This window comes from Bidens hawaiensis, unplaced genomic scaffold, assembly GCF_021521415.1.
Source record: "Bidens hawaiensis isolate Kalapana, Puna unplaced genomic scaffold, B.hawaiensis_p1.1 tig00002839_1, whole genome shotgun sequence".
In the NCBI taxonomy this organism is placed as follows: Eukaryota; Viridiplantae; Streptophyta; class Magnoliopsida; order Asterales; family Asteraceae; genus Bidens; species Bidens hawaiensis.
The window spans coordinates 1,205,307-1,224,148 of NW_027491153.1; the positions used below are offsets into that span (position 1 = coordinate 1,205,307).

The following is an 18,842-nucleotide window of genomic DNA, read 5'->3' on the forward strand; positions in this document are numbered from 1 at the left end:
TTCAACTGGTAACTTTATAATAATCTTTATGAATTTTATTTTGTTCTTATGCATTCCATTTCTATAAAATCACTTCTGATTTTATAAAACTTGGGTGGTGATCATTATTTTTCATAAACGTATTGGACAATTGACACATTTCATTTGTGTTCAATGATCTTGTAATAGCATTAATCTACAAGAATAGTCATACTTGCACGAATAACAAGCACACCCCACTTCAATAAATTTAAAAAAAAATAATTCAAGCCTCTAGTGAGCTCTTACAAAATGTATTAGGTAAAAAAAAATATTCTGCACAAGCCAGAAAGCGGTTAATGGTTTGATCAACCTTTCAAGTGAGTATTGCTACTTGAAATGCTGTAGGTTCCCTGGACGGATCGCACGAGATATCTCGATCAACTCAGGTGCGGAATCCCTGCGTAGATCGTTACGAGTATAGAACACAAATCACACGAACACACGAAACGAACACACGTTATATAATAACTCAAACACGTGATACGATATCACTATTACAGACACACGTTACAGCTCTCGTAACAACTCGAACAAACTAACACGAACAACTCGATCACTTGAACCCAGCCGTAAGCTAGGTATATAAATACACGACAACTTCGCCTGACATGTTCAGGCGAAGTTGTCCATAACTTCGCTTGTCTAACAAGTTCGCCTAGGCGAACTTGTTAACAACTTCGCTTAAGACATATATAAAACATAATTAACATTACAGACTCGATTACAGACACTAGACTATGAAATACTGACATTATGCACCAACAGACTCCCCCTTGGCAGTAGCTTCATATCTTGATCTTTAAGCACTTGTCTTGTAATCTTCAATCTTGTATCTTCACGCATGCACTCCTTCTCTAACACAAACTGACACAACTCTTTGATACTTCCTCGCTTCGTCCTTCCAAGCAGGAATATAAAAGATTTTCTTCTCATTGAGCACCTGCAGATCAGCTTGCGATAAGTTTACCAAATGCATCGGATCGTAAACTCTTAGGAGCTCTTGTTCATCCTCATCTTCCATCACTGCCTCTGCTGTCTCACAATCCACAAACCACCACTTTAGGTCTTTAAGCACATCCTTGGGCTTAAGCTTCATCGGTACTTCTTTCAAACACCGGATCGGTTTATACTTCATGACCATCCAAGGTTTTCCATCAGCTCTCAAACATCTATCCTTGTCTTCAACAAGTTTTCCCTTCTGCGGTTTCAACAGCTCAAACTTCTTCTCTTTTATACACTCTTTCCATACAATTTTCCCAATGACTAGCCATATTATCGTCATTTCGATTGATTAACCCCAATCTGGCTAAGTCTTTCACTTCACATTCCGGCAGTGTATTCAACGACCTTAACATTCTTTTAAAATACTGAACGCCGTCATACCGTTTAATCACAAAGAGCTTCAACTGCTCATCATAGATCCAGCAAATAATCCCTTTCTTCGCTTCAGCATAGCCTTTAATATTGTAACTCTTCTTAAACATTGTAGGGACCGCCGGTTTCTTCGTTTTGACGAACCACTGAGCATAGCCTTCCTTCCACCTAGGCTGCTCTTCCCATTCAGTCTCATCGATTACTGTCTCGTTACCCATATCTGCTTTCTCCTGGAATGTCATGCTCCACATTCTCTTCTACTATTTCACCTTCTTCAACATCTTCTTCAATCATAATATGAGCGCCAATCTTCTCAATCTCCTCAATTGGCAGCATCATCATCACACAACACATCATCACTAAACATATCATCATCTAATTCTTTCAAAGCATCAATCACATCATCTCCCATTTCTTCATCATCAACCATCACCACAACATCACCACCAGAACTGCCAGCCGCACCTGCAGACTCCCCCTGAGCTGTGGAAGTCCCAAGAGCTTGAGTAGTTCTTGGCAACTCACCACCTGCACCTTTCGATGCATTGGGATCATCGTCTCTATCATTTCTCTTCTTTGTCCTTAACTCGTCGCCTTTACAGCTTGTCTCCCCCCTGAGATGCCAAGAACTCATTCATAGCATCTATAATTCTCCCATGTTCAACCAGGAGGGACGACTGTAGTTGATTTTCTGCTACTAGGCGTTGAATAGCCTGGGTCTGGACAAGATTCACCCTTGATTGTTCTGCCACGACCCGCTCAAGTGCAGCTATTCTCTCCGAGTCTGAGAGGGTTGCATCGAAATCAAACCTCATGTGTGATGTGTCTTGAGTATACTCAGCAGTGATTTCGAATGAAACCGGGACATCAGAAGCAGCTGTGGACGTAACCGCAGGTGGTATCGTGACCGACAACCCTGCAGTTGCAGCGACTGTCGACTCAACAAATTGTGCAACCACCTCTGAAGAAGTAAGCGTTGGAGGTGGTAAAGACACAATCTCCGGAGTCGTCCTCTGGAAAGTAGTAGATGGAATGCCGAAAGCTGATGATGTAGCCACCACGGGAACATCCGCGGCGCTTAAACTTGTGACATGTAGTGATGTAGGAACAATCGACATACCTGACAGTGCGGGCGGAGCGAAACGTACAACTCTTGAAGTCTCTCTAGCTCCCATACCTGCACCTGTCCTTTCCCGTCTTGAACGTCTAATCAACTTGTGAATATCCTCTTCTTCTTCTGACTCACTATCATCATCTGTCCTCTTTCTCTTCCCAAACGTCCTCTCTTGAGTCACCAACATCCTTCTCGCCTCATCCATAACATCATCAAGATCTGAGTCAGCCACCGTCGTAGCTGCTCTAGTAATACGCACAGTCAAGACACGTTCAACTGGGATCTGAACGTTCTCCTCTGGATCCACCCGATCCATATCGAAGAATCCTTGACCTCCGAATTCTGCATCAAGGTCCACTTCCTCCTCCGGTGACACAACAGGAGCAGCAGGTATAGCTTGAGATGCTCCTGCCTGTTGTGGTGCCGAGTCTCTGAACTCATCCCCATGAGCTGGCACATACCCCAGGTTTATTAAGTACCCAAAGAGTGGAGTATGCCTTGGACGCAGTTCAGGCTTGCTCCTCGCACTGGATGTTCGGCATTGAGCGAAGATACGTTTGCTCACACTCTCCACGTATCGTATTGGACGTCGTTGAGGCAACGTGGGAGCAACATGATTCAAGATCATCTGAATGAATCTTGGATACATGATGAACCTCTCACGGGCCATCGCTCTTCTCTGTCTATCGATCTCGTAAAAGACCATCTGACTAAATCTATAAGGTTTGTTATAAGTCAGAGCAGTCATTGCTGACTGCATGGTCACACCCATACCATCAGTGCCCGCCTTCCTCCCAGACATGTAGACAATCATTAAGTGCATGAGGAAGCGCCACTGATCAAGTAGGAAACCCTTCCTCCGTTGTGTATCGCCCAATGGACCAGAATAGCCCATTCGTAGAAATGCTCCATCGCGGAACGGAGCAACAAACTCTGTAGGGTCATCCCTAGTCTCCTCTCCAAAACGTAAGGTCACCCGAATTTGTTCAGACGAGAATTGAACTTCTTGATTGTTGACGGTTGCTCGCATAACCGGGGGCTCAACGCGGCAATCGTATTCCACCGTCTGCCAGAAATCCTCAATAACTGATAAGTTAAAGGTGGGGCTAAGTTGGGAACAACTTCGCTTCAGCTTTAAGTTCGTCTAATAACTGATAAGTTAAAAAGGTCCTGGCGAAGTTAATGATAACTTCGCCTCACCACAACACTTCAGAACATCGCCTCACAACATCGCCTCAGAACATCGCCTCAGGCGAAGTTAAGCCTCAGGCGAAGTTACGGATAACTTCGCCGAAAACCTAAGTTCGCCTGAATCTGAATCGACAACAGTAAGCAGATTCAAATTCGAAAATCTGATGTTTCATGGTTAGTTTGACGATTTAGGGGTCCGAAACACATGATTTTAAGGTTAACTAGACGATCAGGTTGTTCATGACCACGTAAAGACAAGTTATGAAATTTCGGGTAAAAAGGTTCGACCGACCGAGGTCACGAAACAGGTCGAAACGACCTCAGTGTAACATCAATGAACATGGATTACACGATATAATGATCCAACAAACCTTTAAATCTGTTTGAAATCGAAGAAAGATAACAAAGATGAATCGACAGATAAGATCGATAAGTTCGCTGTTAAATCGGAGAGTATAAGTTCGCTGATATTGAAAATACTGAACGAGTGACCTTAAGTATTCTTTATATAGGGGCGGAGTTACACAGGCGAAGTTACGGTTAACTTCGCCTAGGCGAAGTTATTCACAAGTTCGCCTGTTTAACAATTTCGCCTATATTTACAAAATCAAACCTTATAATTTGAACATTTTTCAATTAACTTTTAAAACTTCCCTTTAAGAATTAAATGACACGATCAAGTCCAAGTAACCAGATACAAACTCATAAAACTACCTAAGTACAAAAAACTTTTAAAAATTAAAGTACAAGGGATCAAATTTCAGTCTCGATCGGGACTACTACGTTTTAGAAAAGATCCGAACAGGAATCATACTAATTACGTGACTGTCACATAGATCCGTGTTTAGTTGTATTATGACATAAAGAAACAGGTTGTAAGCAGGTAAATAACTTAAGATGGTTTTCATCGTTTCTGTGATACGAGTTAGGTTCAGTTATGCCTCAAAATTTAAGTGGGCAACAACTCAGAGATTATGATGCCTCCTATCTATTCTCAAAGCGTATTTGGCTTTCCCCAAGTCACCCCGAATTGACCTCGACCCATAGTGTCTGATTAAGTTTGTAAGTACTCCTCATATGCTTCCCGTTCTCTTTCTTACTCCATGATTGAGAAGTCTTGACATTTTCAGCTATAGAATGTTTCAATAACTCATTATAATTTTTTTTTTATATGATAAATATTTACATAGACTTCAGAGTAGTAAACAACTGCAAGTCCCGAATCTGGATCACTGCAGTTTCTTGAAACGCTATCTTCACGGGAATCAGAACACTCACTGGCTCGGCTCGTGTATGACTGGGTAATCGCTTTTCTGCCTATCATTCGGAAAGATATATATGAAGACATGCAAAACTCTTAAGGAGTTTCCACGTAAAATCGAGTAGATTTAGTTTGTATCACATCTACTTTTACGCACCATAAAAAGCTACCATGACATACAATGACTGTCCTAAATCCTTTTAAGCCTAATAACTTCACTAGTTAAGCACACAGAATCAGTATATCTATCATTTTCCAAGGTTGGATCAATTTTCTGTTAAACATAGCAAACGAACTTCTTACGAAGTAGTAGACTTGAAAAATAATTTCATTTCCCTTTAAAAATTTTTAACATTAATCGCCCCGACCAAAACAAAGTCTTCAGGTAAACGGCTATCCCGAAGATCCAATGGATCAGCTGGACCGACCACATACTAGTATGTGTCTTTCTAACTAAGTATGATCAACTAATTTTAAGCGAAAGAATGAAAACTCATCATAAACCGCCCCGGTCACTTTCAGTCATCTAGTTAATGGCTATCCTCAAATTCTACAGTCCTTCAAACTGAGGCAACCTACATAATTTTAAGCGATAGTGACGTTTTTTTTTTTTTTAACATAACATGAAAAGCATGGTTACTCGGGATTGATCATCCCATTCAGCTCAATAAGGTTTTGAAATCTTGATTTGTCAAACGCTTTAGTAAATAAATCAGCGAAATTATCTAGCGTATCAACCTTTTCAAGCTTAATCAGTTTCTTCTCAGCACAATCCCGTATAAAATGATGACGTATGTCAATATGTTTAGTTTTACTGTGCTTCACGGGATTGTTAGTTACTGAGATAGTAGCTGTGTTATCAATGCAAATAGGAGTAAGTAAGAAATTCAGACCATAGTCGCGCAACTGTTGTTGAATCCAAAGAACCTGGGAGCAGCAGTTGGATGCTGCCATGTATTCTGCTTCACAGGTTGAAATTGCGACTGAAGTCTGCTTCTTGCATTGCCACGACACCAATCTGCCACCAAGAAACTGACATCCTCCAGTTGTTGACTTCCGACTCTGATTGCGCCCTCCAATCTTTGTAAGCGACTAGCTCCAAGTCTTCTCCTCTCGGGTACCACAACCCCAGCTTCGGCTTGCCCTTGAGATACCGCAGTATCCTCTTCGCACCCTTCAAATGAGATTCTTTTGGGTTTGCCTGAAAGCGTGCACAAAGACAAACAGCAAACATTATATCAGGCCTAGAAGCAGTTAAGTACATTAAAGAACCTATAATAGCCCGATATTGAGTTGGGTCCACATCTGCATCGTTGTCTGAATCAGCACCTAATTTGTGATTGACGCAGACTGGAGTATCAAATGGAGAGCTGTCCTCCATCTTGATACGTTTGAGAACATCATGGACATACTTCGTCTGATGAATGAACATCCCATCCTTCTTATGATCAACCTGCAAACCTAAAAAGAAAGTTAGTTCACCCATAGCACTCATTTCAAACCTCTTTTTCATGACGGCCTCAAAATCTTAACACATGGAGACTTTTGATGCAGCAAAAATAATGTCATCCACGTAGACTTGCACCAGCAGGAAGTCGCTTCCTTCTCTCTTGAAGAACAGTGTGCTATCAATCTTTCCTCTTTCAAACCCATTTTCAAGCAAGTAATCTGATAAAGTTGAGTACCAGGCACGAGGTGCCTGATGTAGTCCATACAACGCCTTGCTTAACTTGTACACGTGGTCTGGAAAGTCTGGGTCAGGAAAACCCGGAGGTTGCTCAACATACACTACCTCATCAACTTTCCCATTCAGAAACGCACTTTTCACATCCAACTGAAATACCTTCATCTTCTTATAAGCAGCAAACGCCAAAAACAATCTAATGGCTTCCAATCTTGCCATAGGAGCGAACACTTCATTATAATCAATCCCCTCTTGTTGATTAAAACCTTTAACGACTAGCCTCGCCTTGTTTCTTATGATAATCCCTTTCTCATCTCTCTTGCACTTAAACACCCATTTTGTGCCTATCGCATGCACATGCTTCGGTTTTTCAACCAAAGTCCAAACTTCCATTTTCTTGAATTGAGCCAACTCTTCTTGCATGGCATCGACCCACGAGCTGTCCTTTAGAGCCATTTGATAATTCTTTGGTTCAATCTGGCTGATAAAGCAAGTGTACAAGCATTCGTTGATTATGCCTGTCTCCTTAATGCTTGTGTAAACACAGGTGTGCTCATTCAAGCTACGTCTTGTTTGTACACCGGAGGACACATCACCAATCACATTCTCCAAAGGGTGATCTTTATGAATTTTCGTGGTCGGAACAGAACCGACATGCAAATTGTCTTCCAAGTTAGAAGAGAGCTCGTCAATGGTTGTTTCATGCTGAGAGTGAAATGGATTGAAAAATTCTTCTTCAGTCGAGGCAGCAGGGGTATCGATAGCATTTGATGAGGAAGGTTGACATTTATCGATCAGCTGTCTTTGCAATAGATTTTCTTCCTCATCAAGGATCATCTTCGTAGCAACTCTCTCTTCTTCTTCAGCAATATCCAAATACGGTATGTTAAAAGACTTAAAAAGTTTAACATAGTCGAAAAACTCAGCAGGTCCGTTGCTTGGTTTTGGCGGTTGGTAACTTGTGATATCGGTGTTACACACCACCTCAACCTTGCTGGTCGATGTATTAAAGACACGTCTGTTGGGAGTCCCAACAACATAACCGACTAAGATTCCTTCATCGGCTACTTCACCAAATTTAGAATTTGTCTTTAAAATCGAACAAGGGGACCCGAATGGTTCAAGACCACTCAAGTTGGGCTTTCTCCCATGCATAAGCTCATAACACGTTTTATTAAGTCGTTTAACCGTCAAGACTCTATTGAGGATATAGCTGGCTGTAGCAACAGCTTCAGCCCAGAACACCACAGGAAGCTTCGAATCAGCCAGTATAGTTCTGGCTCATTCAATTAACGTTCTATTCTTCTTCTCAGCCACTCCATTCTGTTGCGGTGTATACGGAGCGCTGTATTGGTGTTCGATCCCTTTCTGAAGGCAGAAGATCTCCATCTCAAAATTCTTGAACTCCGTTCCATTGTCACTCCTGATGAACTTAACCCTTTTATCCATAACGTTCTCAACTTTGGTAATCAAATTCTTCACCATCTGAGCCGTTTCATCTTTTGATTTCAGGAAATATACCCACGAATATCGTGAGTAATCATCAGTGATCACCAAGCAGTAAGAAGTACCTCCTAGACTTTTTGCATTCACGGGACCGAAGAGATCCATGTGAAGCAATTCTAGGGTACTGGCAATTGAATTGACTTTCTTGGTGAGATGGGATTTCTTGTGCTGCTTTCCCTTCTTGCACGCTATACATTTATCTTCAAAAGTGAAACTCTTCAAGGGAACGCCCAGCACAAGTCCATTCTTGACAATGTGGTTCATCTTCCGAAGATGAATGTGCCCCATTCTCCTATGCCACAATTCGGACTCTGATTCGCTCGCTTTTGTCATAAGGCATGGTTCTTCCGTGGCCATTTCAGTCGACCTCATATCCATAACGTACGTATTCCTTTCACGTGGAGCCTTCATCACAATCCACTCCTCTGGTATCTGAAAACCAGGTTGCAACACAATCGCCTCATTCTTTGTAAAATGTACGTTGTACTCCTTATCACAGATCTGCGACACACTCAGCAGATTGTGCTTCAATTCTTCTACAAAGTTAACTTTCTCCAATGTCATCTTTCCGTTCGACACCGTTCCCATTCCTGTAATCTTGCCTCCACTTTCACCGGCAAAGCTCACTCTCCCTCCTTGAACAGGTTTCAAATCGTGTAACAAGTATTTGTTACCCGTCATGTGCCGGGAACAGCCACTATCCACAACCCAAAGATTGTTGGCAGCCCTGTTCAATTGTTCCTGCACAATAAAGCAAAAGATTAGAATCTAGGGACCCAAGACCAATTGGTCTTGGATCTATACATCCCAAACTTTGGCTTTCCAAAGTTAGTCTCTGGATAATTCCTGTAAGTCCTATTAGGATATCTCCTTGAAGATTGATTGTGAGGCCTTCCAACCCTTCGTGAATTGAAAGAATTATAGCTTGTGGTTTGGTTATTAGCAGTGTAAAACTGAGATTTGTTTCTATGAAAACCTGAATTAGTCACATTTTTGAATTTTGAATGGTTTTCATTTTTAGCAGCATGATAATTACTATTAGGCTTATTCTCAGTTTTAGTAGGCCTTACACCTCTGAATCGCTGCTTCAGAGGGCAATCTGCAACTAGGTGTCCTAATTGATTACACCTAAAACAACACCTATGCTCAACCTTTTTATCAACCGGTGTTTTAGATGTCGAGGCTTTATTACCGCCCGTTCATCTCACATATGGTGGGACGTACGGGTTTAGTGGAGTACTCTTTTTATTCGTCTTATCTTTCTCTCCACCATTGGGTAATACCACCTCCTCTTTTGCCTTACCAGACTCAGATGACTTATCCGAATCCGATGAGACTGGACTTGGATCAGAAATTTTAACACTTGAAACAGGCGAACTTGTTTCGCCTCCACTAACATTTGGTTCTTTACAAGTTACTTTAACTGGTACTGTCTGAGCAACCTCAAAGTCAACAGATTTCTGAACACTAGGGTTAAAAGTGTAATTGTGATTATAAGGTGGTGGAACCTCATGATAACCGATTCCTCCTCTCTTAGCAGAGGAACCTTGATCACTAACAAGGTGATCAAGAATAGCAGAGGAATTTTTGAACTGCTCTAGTTTTCTATTCAGTTCCACCACTTTTACCTGGTGATCAGCAATCTGTTTTTCTCTATCAGCAATTAGTTTGGTTTTTTCTTCCAAAACTTCATAGCTTAAATCAATCACTTCAATTTTTCCAGCAAGTTTTCTTTTTAGACTTTTAACATCTTTTTCACAAGCTTTTATTTTGACTTTATAGCTATTTTCTCTTGCTTTTGTAAAATGATGATCTTCTTTTAGGGTTTTAAATTCAGCATCCAACCTAACATACTGATCGGTTATAGTTGCTAATTGCTCAGACAAGTTTTCACATTTAGAGCATGTAGGTTTAGAACATACCTCGGAGAGCTGGTCTTTAACATCTGCCATGAAAGCTTTTTCTTCTCCGGTAACCTTCTTACTTTCTTCAGTTTCAACCTTCGCCAAATTTGCCTGCTCAAAAGTTTCTTTAGAATGCAGGTTCCAGTTGTATTCACCATCTTCTCTGGACATCATGGCACTATAATCTTTAGAACCCCCACTTTGCTGTGTAGACCTGCTCTGACTACGTTCTACACGCTCATTCCTGCACTCCTTAGCAAAGTGGCCGTTTTGCTGACAGTTGTAGCATCTCACCTTCGTCTTGTCAAACCCTGGCTTTCCACCGACAAACTTTCTTCCGGTCTTTCTCATAAACCGCTTCACTCTTCTTACGATCATAGCCATCTGCCATTGCAGATCCATTTCCTCCAGATCATCAGCATCAATCTGGTCATAGTCTTCATCCAACATAGCTGGATCAACAATCTTCCCTTGAATGTAGTTCTCATAAGAAGCAATAAAAGAAGCATAGAGACCAAACTGCTCTTCAGCAGACTTGACACTCATAGGCATCTTGGAGTAGTTGTTGCTGGGAATACTTGGAGAGCAACTACTCTTGCTTACCTGGGGTTGAGAACCACTCGATCCACCTGCTACACAGCAAACATCACCATTTGTGTTGACTGACACATGACCCTCATGTGATGAGTTTGCGCCCGACTCTCCCTACGAGTAGTAGGCAGCAGATTCAGTCTTCGATCCTGAGCTAGTGTTGACTTTAGCTCCATACATACCTGGATCTTGAACCTGATCCATAGGTGTCTCCTTTCTGACCATATTAAGCTCAAAGGTTCGGAGCTTGTTAACTGCCGTTTCTAGATCATATGTGGGAAAGTCTCTGTCTTCCCTCATCAGCACAGTGTACATCTCCCATTTTGGTGGGAGAGCATCTAGAAGCTTCTCAACTATTTCTTCTTCTCGGTAGGAAATTGAATAGTTGCTCAATTCAGTCATCAGATGGTAATATCGAGTGATAATATCATCTAAAGATTCATTCTTCAAATACTTGAAGACTGAGAACTGGGTTTTGAGCAATTTTATCTTTGAAGCACGGATTCCTACATTCCCTTCAAATCTGTTCTCAAGAGCTTCCCAAAGCTCTCTTGCTGACGTATACTTTCTAAACGTATGAAGGATCTCTTGTGGAAGAGCCATAGTAATAGCAGCATGAGCCTTGCTCTCGGCCTCATACATCTTTTTCTCTTCTTCTTCCATATTGCTATACTTTTTGATTTGATCACGACCTTCATACTCCATAACTGGTGGAATATAACCATCCTGGATGCATACCCACATCTTCGCATCCTGGTATTTGACGTATTGTATGAACCGATCCTTCCATGCAACGAAATCGGTTCCCTTCAGCAATCTTGGGGCCTTAGTAGCTGACCCTGCTTCAACTTCCATCTTCACTAACTCAGAGATGTTAATCGACGACATCTTTCCCGAAAAGTAAGAAACCCGAAAAAATCAAAAAATTTTCTGAAAAGTACTGTAGGCGAAGTTACGGATAACTTCGCTTAAGCCTTAACTTCGCTGCTGATTAACTTCGCTAAAGAACTTCGCAGATGATTAACTTCGCTTAAGGTAAGCGAACTTAGGAGGTAGGCGGAGTTGTAGAGAACTTCGCTGAGTTAGGCGAACTTGAGAAGGTAGGCGAAGTTGTGGATAACTTCGCTTAACCTTATATCTTCACCGAAACACTACGTATCCTGACGACAACTTCGCCTGATGAACACGGACGTTTTTGCATATCTGAAATCTGGATTTTACGAGGTTTTTGACGGTGCAAAGGCTTGAATACGATGGTAGGAGGTAAGATTGACTCAAAAACACAGAAAACACGTCCCGCGAATAGTCGAAACGGGACGATTTCTACACCCGCGTGATTATCCCGAACCACACAATCGAGCAAACTCTCTGATACCAATTGTAGGTTCTCTGGACGGATCGCACGAGATATCTCGATCAACTCAGGTGCGGAATCCCTGCGTAGATCGTTACGAGTATAGAACACAAATCACACGAACACACGAAACGAACACACGTTATATAATAACTCAAACACGTGATACGATATCACTATTACAGACACACGTTACAGCTCTCGTAACAACTCGAACAAACTAACACGAACAACTCGATCACTTGAACCCAGCCGTAAGATAGGTATATAAATACACGACAACTTCGCCTGACATGTTCAGGCGAAGTTGTCCATAACTTCGCTTGTCTAACAAGTTCGCCTAGGCGAACTTGTTAACAACTTCGCTTAAGACATATATAAAACATAATTAACATTACAGACTCGATTACAGACACTAGACTATGAACTACTGACATTATGCACCAACAAATGCGCATCGGGTTGTTGATCCAAGAGATATAAGGGCACATTAAAGTCTTGAATCTATTTGGTCCTTCAATTTCCTCCTCAGAATCTTTCCTGCTGCAGATCTTGGTATCATGTTAGTGAACATTACTCGTCTCACTTTCTTATAAGGTGCCACCTGTCACATTGTGGATCATGAACATCAAATGATTTGAAAAACTTTAGTGATTTAGATGAAAATGAAATGTAGATCAAGCGGGTCAATCAGGTCAAACGGGTTGAAAGACATTCAGATGCCAAGAAGCCTCTTACATATCTTTTTCAAGAAAAAGTTATCATTTTGAAAAATGTTTCTACAATCATATTTTACGATAAACATTAAAAATATCAAAAAGTGGATAAAGTTGATTCTGGGTCGGCTTGACCCGCACCAGAAACACCTTCTTTGGCCCATTTACCCGCCCGTATGATCCGCCCATTTCAACTTGCAACCAACATTATGAGATTTTTGGGATTGAGAATATATAGCTTTTACAAATCAAATTTTACACATATATAACATTAAAAATATCAAAATGTGGATAAAAAGTGATTGTGGGTCGGCTTGAACCCGCCTAAAAACACCTGCTTTGGCCCCTTTACCCACCCGCCCGACTCACTCATTTGCCACCTCACCATTATAAGATTGTTCAGATTGAAAATAATGATTCAAACCTGTTTAGCTACAAAGTCAATGATGCTAGACTCAAAAGCTTTAGCTCCTGGCTTCATCACAACAAATGCCACTGGAACTTCGCCTGCTTCCTCATCCTTCACTCTGTGTAATAAACAAAAAATAACTTCAAATTCATTATGTGATGAGATTATTGTCACCAAGAAAATATGTTATGAACAAATTAGTGACACTCACCCTGTTACTGCAGCATCAAGAATGGCCGGATGAGATGTTAACACATCCTCTAAATCAGCAGGAGCAATCTACATTACAGCCATTCGAAAATCAGTCATGTTATTCATATAAAAATAACCGGTATAAATCATTTATACGATTACCTGAAACCCTTTGTACTTTATTATCTCTTTCACACGATCAACTATATACAAATACCCGTCCTGGTCAAAATAAACAATGTCTCCTGTATGCAGCCAACCGTCCTTATCAACAGTCGATAGTGTCGCCTCCACATTGTTCAAATATTCTACCAAATTTAGACACAAAAGTATGTTAGATATCAAGAAATCTTTTATTATATGCGAGATATTTGAATCATAAAGAAAAATGTCCGCTTTAACTACCTTTCATTATAGCAGGCCCGCGTAACCAAAGTTCACCGGTTTTTCCAGGAGGGAGATGTGAACCAGTAACCCAGTCTACCACTTTGGCTTGCATGTTTGGAGCCAATAGTCCAGCCGACCCGTAATTATGCACTTCGCGAGTGTTTAACCCACGAGTGCCCACAGCTGTTGATTCACTCATGCCATAACCCTGAACACAAGCACTTAACGGTATAACTTGTGCAAACATGAAGATCATGTCAGCCATATTTTTACTCGATCGAACTGCTAAGCCCATTTTGTTAAATATTTTTTTCGCATTTTAACATTTCAAAAGTAAAATTTTACAACATAGAATACAAATGTATATTTTTCGTTTTGCATAACATACCAAGTAATTTAAATTAGACATAAACCATGTTTTAAAAAGATAAAACAAAAAATGAATTGGTTGAGCAAGTTAACCCGACACCATCGTAAAATTTGACATGAACCAAAAAATATGGCAGACACATAAACCCAAACACGACACGCGTATTCGTGAGTTGAAAGGAACGCGACCCATTTAAACCAAATTTTGTTCATATATTACTGCTTTAAAATTACAAATTTAAAAGAAAAAAATCAATTCAAATAAAACAAAATTATAAAATCTTGCGTTTACGTTAATTAGTTTCTATTTTAAGTTTTATTTTTTGACATAGTGCTTTCAAATTACAAACTTAAAAGAAAATTACAAATGTAAATAAAACAGAATTATAAAATCTTACGTTTACGTTAATTAGTTTCTATTTTATGACAGTGCTTTAAAATTACAAATTTAAAAGAAAATTACAAATGTAAATAGAACAAAATTATAAAATCTTACGTCTACGTTAACTAGTTTCTATTTTAAGTTATATTTTTTGAAATAGTGCTTTAAAATTACAAATTTAAAAGAAAATTACAAATGTAAATAAAACAAAATAATAATATCTTACGTTTACGTTAATTAGTTTCTATTCTAAGTTTTATTTTTTGACATAAAATACCAACTAATTTAAGTAATGACATAAAACATATTCTTTTTAAAAAAACAGGTTCAACAAGTCAACCCATGAACCACCGGGTTGACACAAACACAACCAACTTAGCTAAACAGGTTCGTTTATTCAAAACCCAAACCTGCGAATTTATTTTGTTTTACCGTCGTGTCAATAATTTACACCACTTTTTACGTCTCTTTAACAACCAAGGGGTAAAACGGTAATTTCGTTACCTGAATAAAATAAACATGAGGAAAACAATGCACAAAGTCATCTATAATCCTTGTGCTCACAGGTGCAGCACCACAAGAAACCTGCTTCAAGCTCTTCAACCTCTCACCAGCACCACCCTTACCCGCCCTAATCAACGCGGTCACCAACGGCGGCACACCGGGGAAATGAGTCACCGCGTACCTATCGATACACCAAACCATCTCATCAACACTAAACTTCTTCATAACCACAATTTTAGTCCCTAATGACAAAACCCCCAAGCTTAATAACAAAAGCCCATAAATATGAAACATGGGGACCACACCCAAATATACATTCTCTTCAGGATGTTCCAACTTATATTGTGAAGCTTCAAATCTTACAAATAACTCCACTCCACATATTAAATTCCTATGACTCAATACCACACCTTTACTAGAGCCTGTGGTTCCAGATGAATAAAGTATAGCAGCAGTGTCATCTTGGTTAATTAAAGATTCACGAACAAATTCGCGATTACCCGAAAAAAGGTTATAAAAATTTGCATATTGAACATGGTTTGAATTAATATTTCCGGGGTTTTCGGGTACAACGATGGAAGGAATATCGATAACGTTTAATTCATCAGCTCGATCGATAACAGTGAAGGCGATACGCGTATTTAAACAGACTGTTTGTTTCTTAACCTCGGAGAGACTGCTTAACGGATTCATTGTAGTGACAATGGCACCAAGGTACAAAACAGCCAAAAGAATAATGGGATAGTAAATTGAATTTGGTAAGAGGATTAAGACGACGTCACCTTTGGCAACACCCATTTGGTGGAGCCCACTGGCAACAGATTTTACTAAAGGTTGGAGTTCAGAGTACGGGATGGAGGCCCCGGACGTGGCGTCAACGAGTGCGGTTTGGCCAGCGTGTTTGTGCGAGAATATGCGCGAAACAACGTCGAGAAATGGGTCGGGTGGGAGGGTGACTGAAGGGTGTTTGCTGATGTAGATTCCAGTTTCGTTGGAGTAAAGATTATGTGACATGTTTTTGTTGTTTGAGGTTTTGAAATAGGAAATATTTGATGAAGAATGATAATCAGCCATTGGGCGTGAAATATGCAAGATTTTGAATAGTTGTTGAAGAATGGTTTAACGTAGGACCAGATACTTTTGAGTTTTGTACCTCGTACAAGTCACATGCTCACTGTGGTATAAATAGAACATGCGTGAGTCGAGTCGGGTCGGGTTTAGTGGACTGATTGACTATAAAAAAGGATATATACTATTGTTTTAACAAAATAATAATATAGGTCATTTTTTAAAGGTTTAAAAAGACGTATGACGTTTAATTTCCTAATTTAACAGTAACAGAAAATCAAATATATTTGGGTAGGCTCACATATAACTAACATGAGAGAGGTGAATCATTGACTCACTAGAAAACGGGGTTTACAACAAGATTTTATTTAATTCTCTATTTATTTCAAGTAATGGAGGGAATAGAACTATTTAAAAAGTTTCAGGCTTGTGCAAAATCGGTTCAGTTGTAAGCGAGTTGTTCCGGAGCCATGCAAGGTAGGCTCACTCACTAATCGACCCGTTTGGCTCCTTTAAATTAAAGAGAAAAGTTTAATATATATAAATTATAACTCAATTTATAAGACTCTCGTTAGGCTATAAATTTTACATTGGCACATTATTTATAATTTGAAGAAGCACAGATCTAAACCCGGATAGGCTAGACCGATGGTTCCACAGAATACGGGTCAAATAACAAGTAACTCAGCAGTACGAATGATAACTCAGCAAGTCCGGTGACGGAAACCTGTAAAACAGAACACCGTGAGATCGTTACGGGAAGGACAAGAGTGGGGGTCTTCCCGTAACCACCATCCAGCGTGAGAATAAGTACAATTCTTAGAGAGAGAAAGTAATTTAAGTGATTGATGTAATATGTGATGTCTCAATCAATACCCCATGATGATGGACAGGGTATTTATAGCTGATGGTTAGAGAATATTATTGGTACAGCTGTCATCATCTAGAATATGCTCTTTGTAACAAACTAGAGACGTGTCCACATATCATAGGACGAGACAACTGACCATGTGCACGGTTGTAACAACCTTACCAGCTGTCATCCCCTAATTAGTTGTTGCATCATATGCTTTCCAAGGAAGAATCTTCGCGTAAATTTTTTAGAAGAAAGTTGGTTACAACTGATTTGCTGACATCACTCTTCTGTCATCTTTGCGTGTAATGGGAATGTCTTGCGGATGACCTATGAGAGAGTTTTAAGTAACCCGCGGATAGTCTCTGAAGTTTTTCATTAATCTTTATCTGACTTAAGTTATGCGGGTGGTGTGAATGTTCTGCGGGTGACTTCTGAGGAAGCCCTGAATGACCCGCGGATGATCCTTTATGGGTATCTGGATCTTTTCACTACCATACCTCTATAAGTTCCCCAGTCCATTGTTTCTTCCGCGTAAAGTTTTATGCAGGTGAACTTTTGGACTTAAGATTTTTTTATGGGAATTTTGAATTTTTTGCTTGTGATTGTGGAGATATTTCTGTTCTTTTAAAGATAAGCATGGAAGGTTTTATGTGAAAACTTTGTAGATGCCGCGTGGTGATGTGACGTCTGTGCCTGCTGTCAACTATACCATACTGTACCTCATTTTTCGCTTTTTCAGTTTTCCCGCGTGACGTGTCACCTTCTTACCAGACCATTCACTTTCTCTCTCCACTTTCGCCTTCCCATCACATGAACTACGATGGTATAAATATAACGTTTTGGGTTCCTTATAGAACTTTATCGCCTTTTCTTCCTCATCTTTCATCTGTATTTCTCTCAAATTCAAGATTATCATATGCAATTTCTTATCCATTATCCCTTTAGTCACCATTGCTCGATGTTTTTCGTTACCCCTAGAAATAATGGCCCAGGAGAAGAAAATTTCTCCGTTAATAGACCAAATAAAGATTAATTGGAAGAGCTCGAAGTTTGAGAAGCTCATAGCTACCTATGGCATAGCTCCATAATGGGAGCCGGAGTACCCCCGCTGCCAGATCCACGGTTGATAAACCTCCAGCATGTAAGATGGCTGTGTATGCTGAGTAATTTTCCACCGGGAACCTTCGGTTTCTGATAATCAAGTTTCTAGGAAATGTCATTACCGGCCATGGGATCCATCTTTCTCAAATCCATCTTTTCAGCCTGATACAATTTGTCACTTTGAATTTGTTTGCATGGCTAACAATATTGTGCCCAAGGTGGATAAATATTTTGTGTTTTACAAGATGCACTGTCGTGGTGGTTGGTTCAACTGTGCCACTGTTGCCAAGAGGATTATATGAAATGAACCCCCACGCAGTGCCTTTAATTGGAGGACCAAATTTTTCAGGGTCCGTGAAGACGTGGTTCAGATAACCATGGCTCGTCGTCCTAACGAGAAGCTTCCGGACATGAGGATTGCACCTTTTTGAGTTAGATGAGTTCTTTCTCAACCCTCGTCCTTTTAATGCACTTACTTCTGATGAGGTGATATTGTTGTTATCCTTGAGTGACGAATCATCACCCCGCAAAAAAAAGAAACTTATTACCAATACATCTGGACTGTCGGAAACTATGCGTGCTTTGGCAGAGCTGGAACGCAAAAGGAAGCATCGGGCTTCCAAGTCCAGCGACGTGAAAGAGACTGATGACCCGCCGAAGAAAAAACATGCAGCGGGGCAAAAGAAAGTGAAAAAGGTCCGTCTTGAGGACCGAGTCAAGGATGTGGCCATGCGGTCACCACCAAGTAAGTTATTATTTCCGCAAGGGTACATAAATTATTTCTTTGTACAACCACTTTTACCTATTCTATATTGCTCACAGAAAAAACAATTGCACCTGATCAAGGTGTAACTATTC

The 18,842-nt window shown here is 40.2% G+C and overlaps 1 protein-coding gene across 1 annotated transcript; it reads right to left on the reverse strand.

The window, feature by feature from the left end:
* Positions 1 to 12,473: 12,473 nt before the first annotated feature.
* Positions 12,474 to 16,214, reverse strand: LOC143621342 (4-coumarate--CoA ligase-like 6). Its single transcript, XM_077092793.1, has 6 exons — positions 14,960 to 16,214; positions 13,723 to 13,912; positions 13,480 to 13,625; positions 13,337 to 13,404; positions 13,141 to 13,243; positions 12,474 to 12,604 (listed from the first exon to the last, which is right to left on the reverse strand). The coding sequence occupies exons 1-6, from the start codon at positions 16,031 to 16,033 to the stop codon at positions 12,491 to 12,493; spliced, it is 1,695 nt and encodes a 564-aa protein (XP_076948908.1). The 5' UTR covers positions 16,034 to 16,214; the 3' UTR covers positions 12,474 to 12,490.
* Positions 16,215 to 18,842: the final 2,628 nt, after the last annotated feature.

Bases quoted from the DNA above. Each gene is read 5' to 3' on its own strand.
- LOC143621342 (XM_077092793.1), bottom strand. From the start codon at position 16,033: ATGGCTGATTATCATTCTTCATCAAATATTTCCTATTTCAAAACCTCA. The intron at 13,913-14,959 runs GTAACGAAATTA...GCTTGTGTTCAG, and splicing joins CTCATGTTTATTTTATTCAG to GGTTATGGCATGAGTGAATC. The intron at 12,605-13,140 runs GTTTGAATCATT...ACAATGTGACAG, and splicing joins TTGACTTTGTAGCTAAACAG to GTGGCACCTTATAAGAAAGT.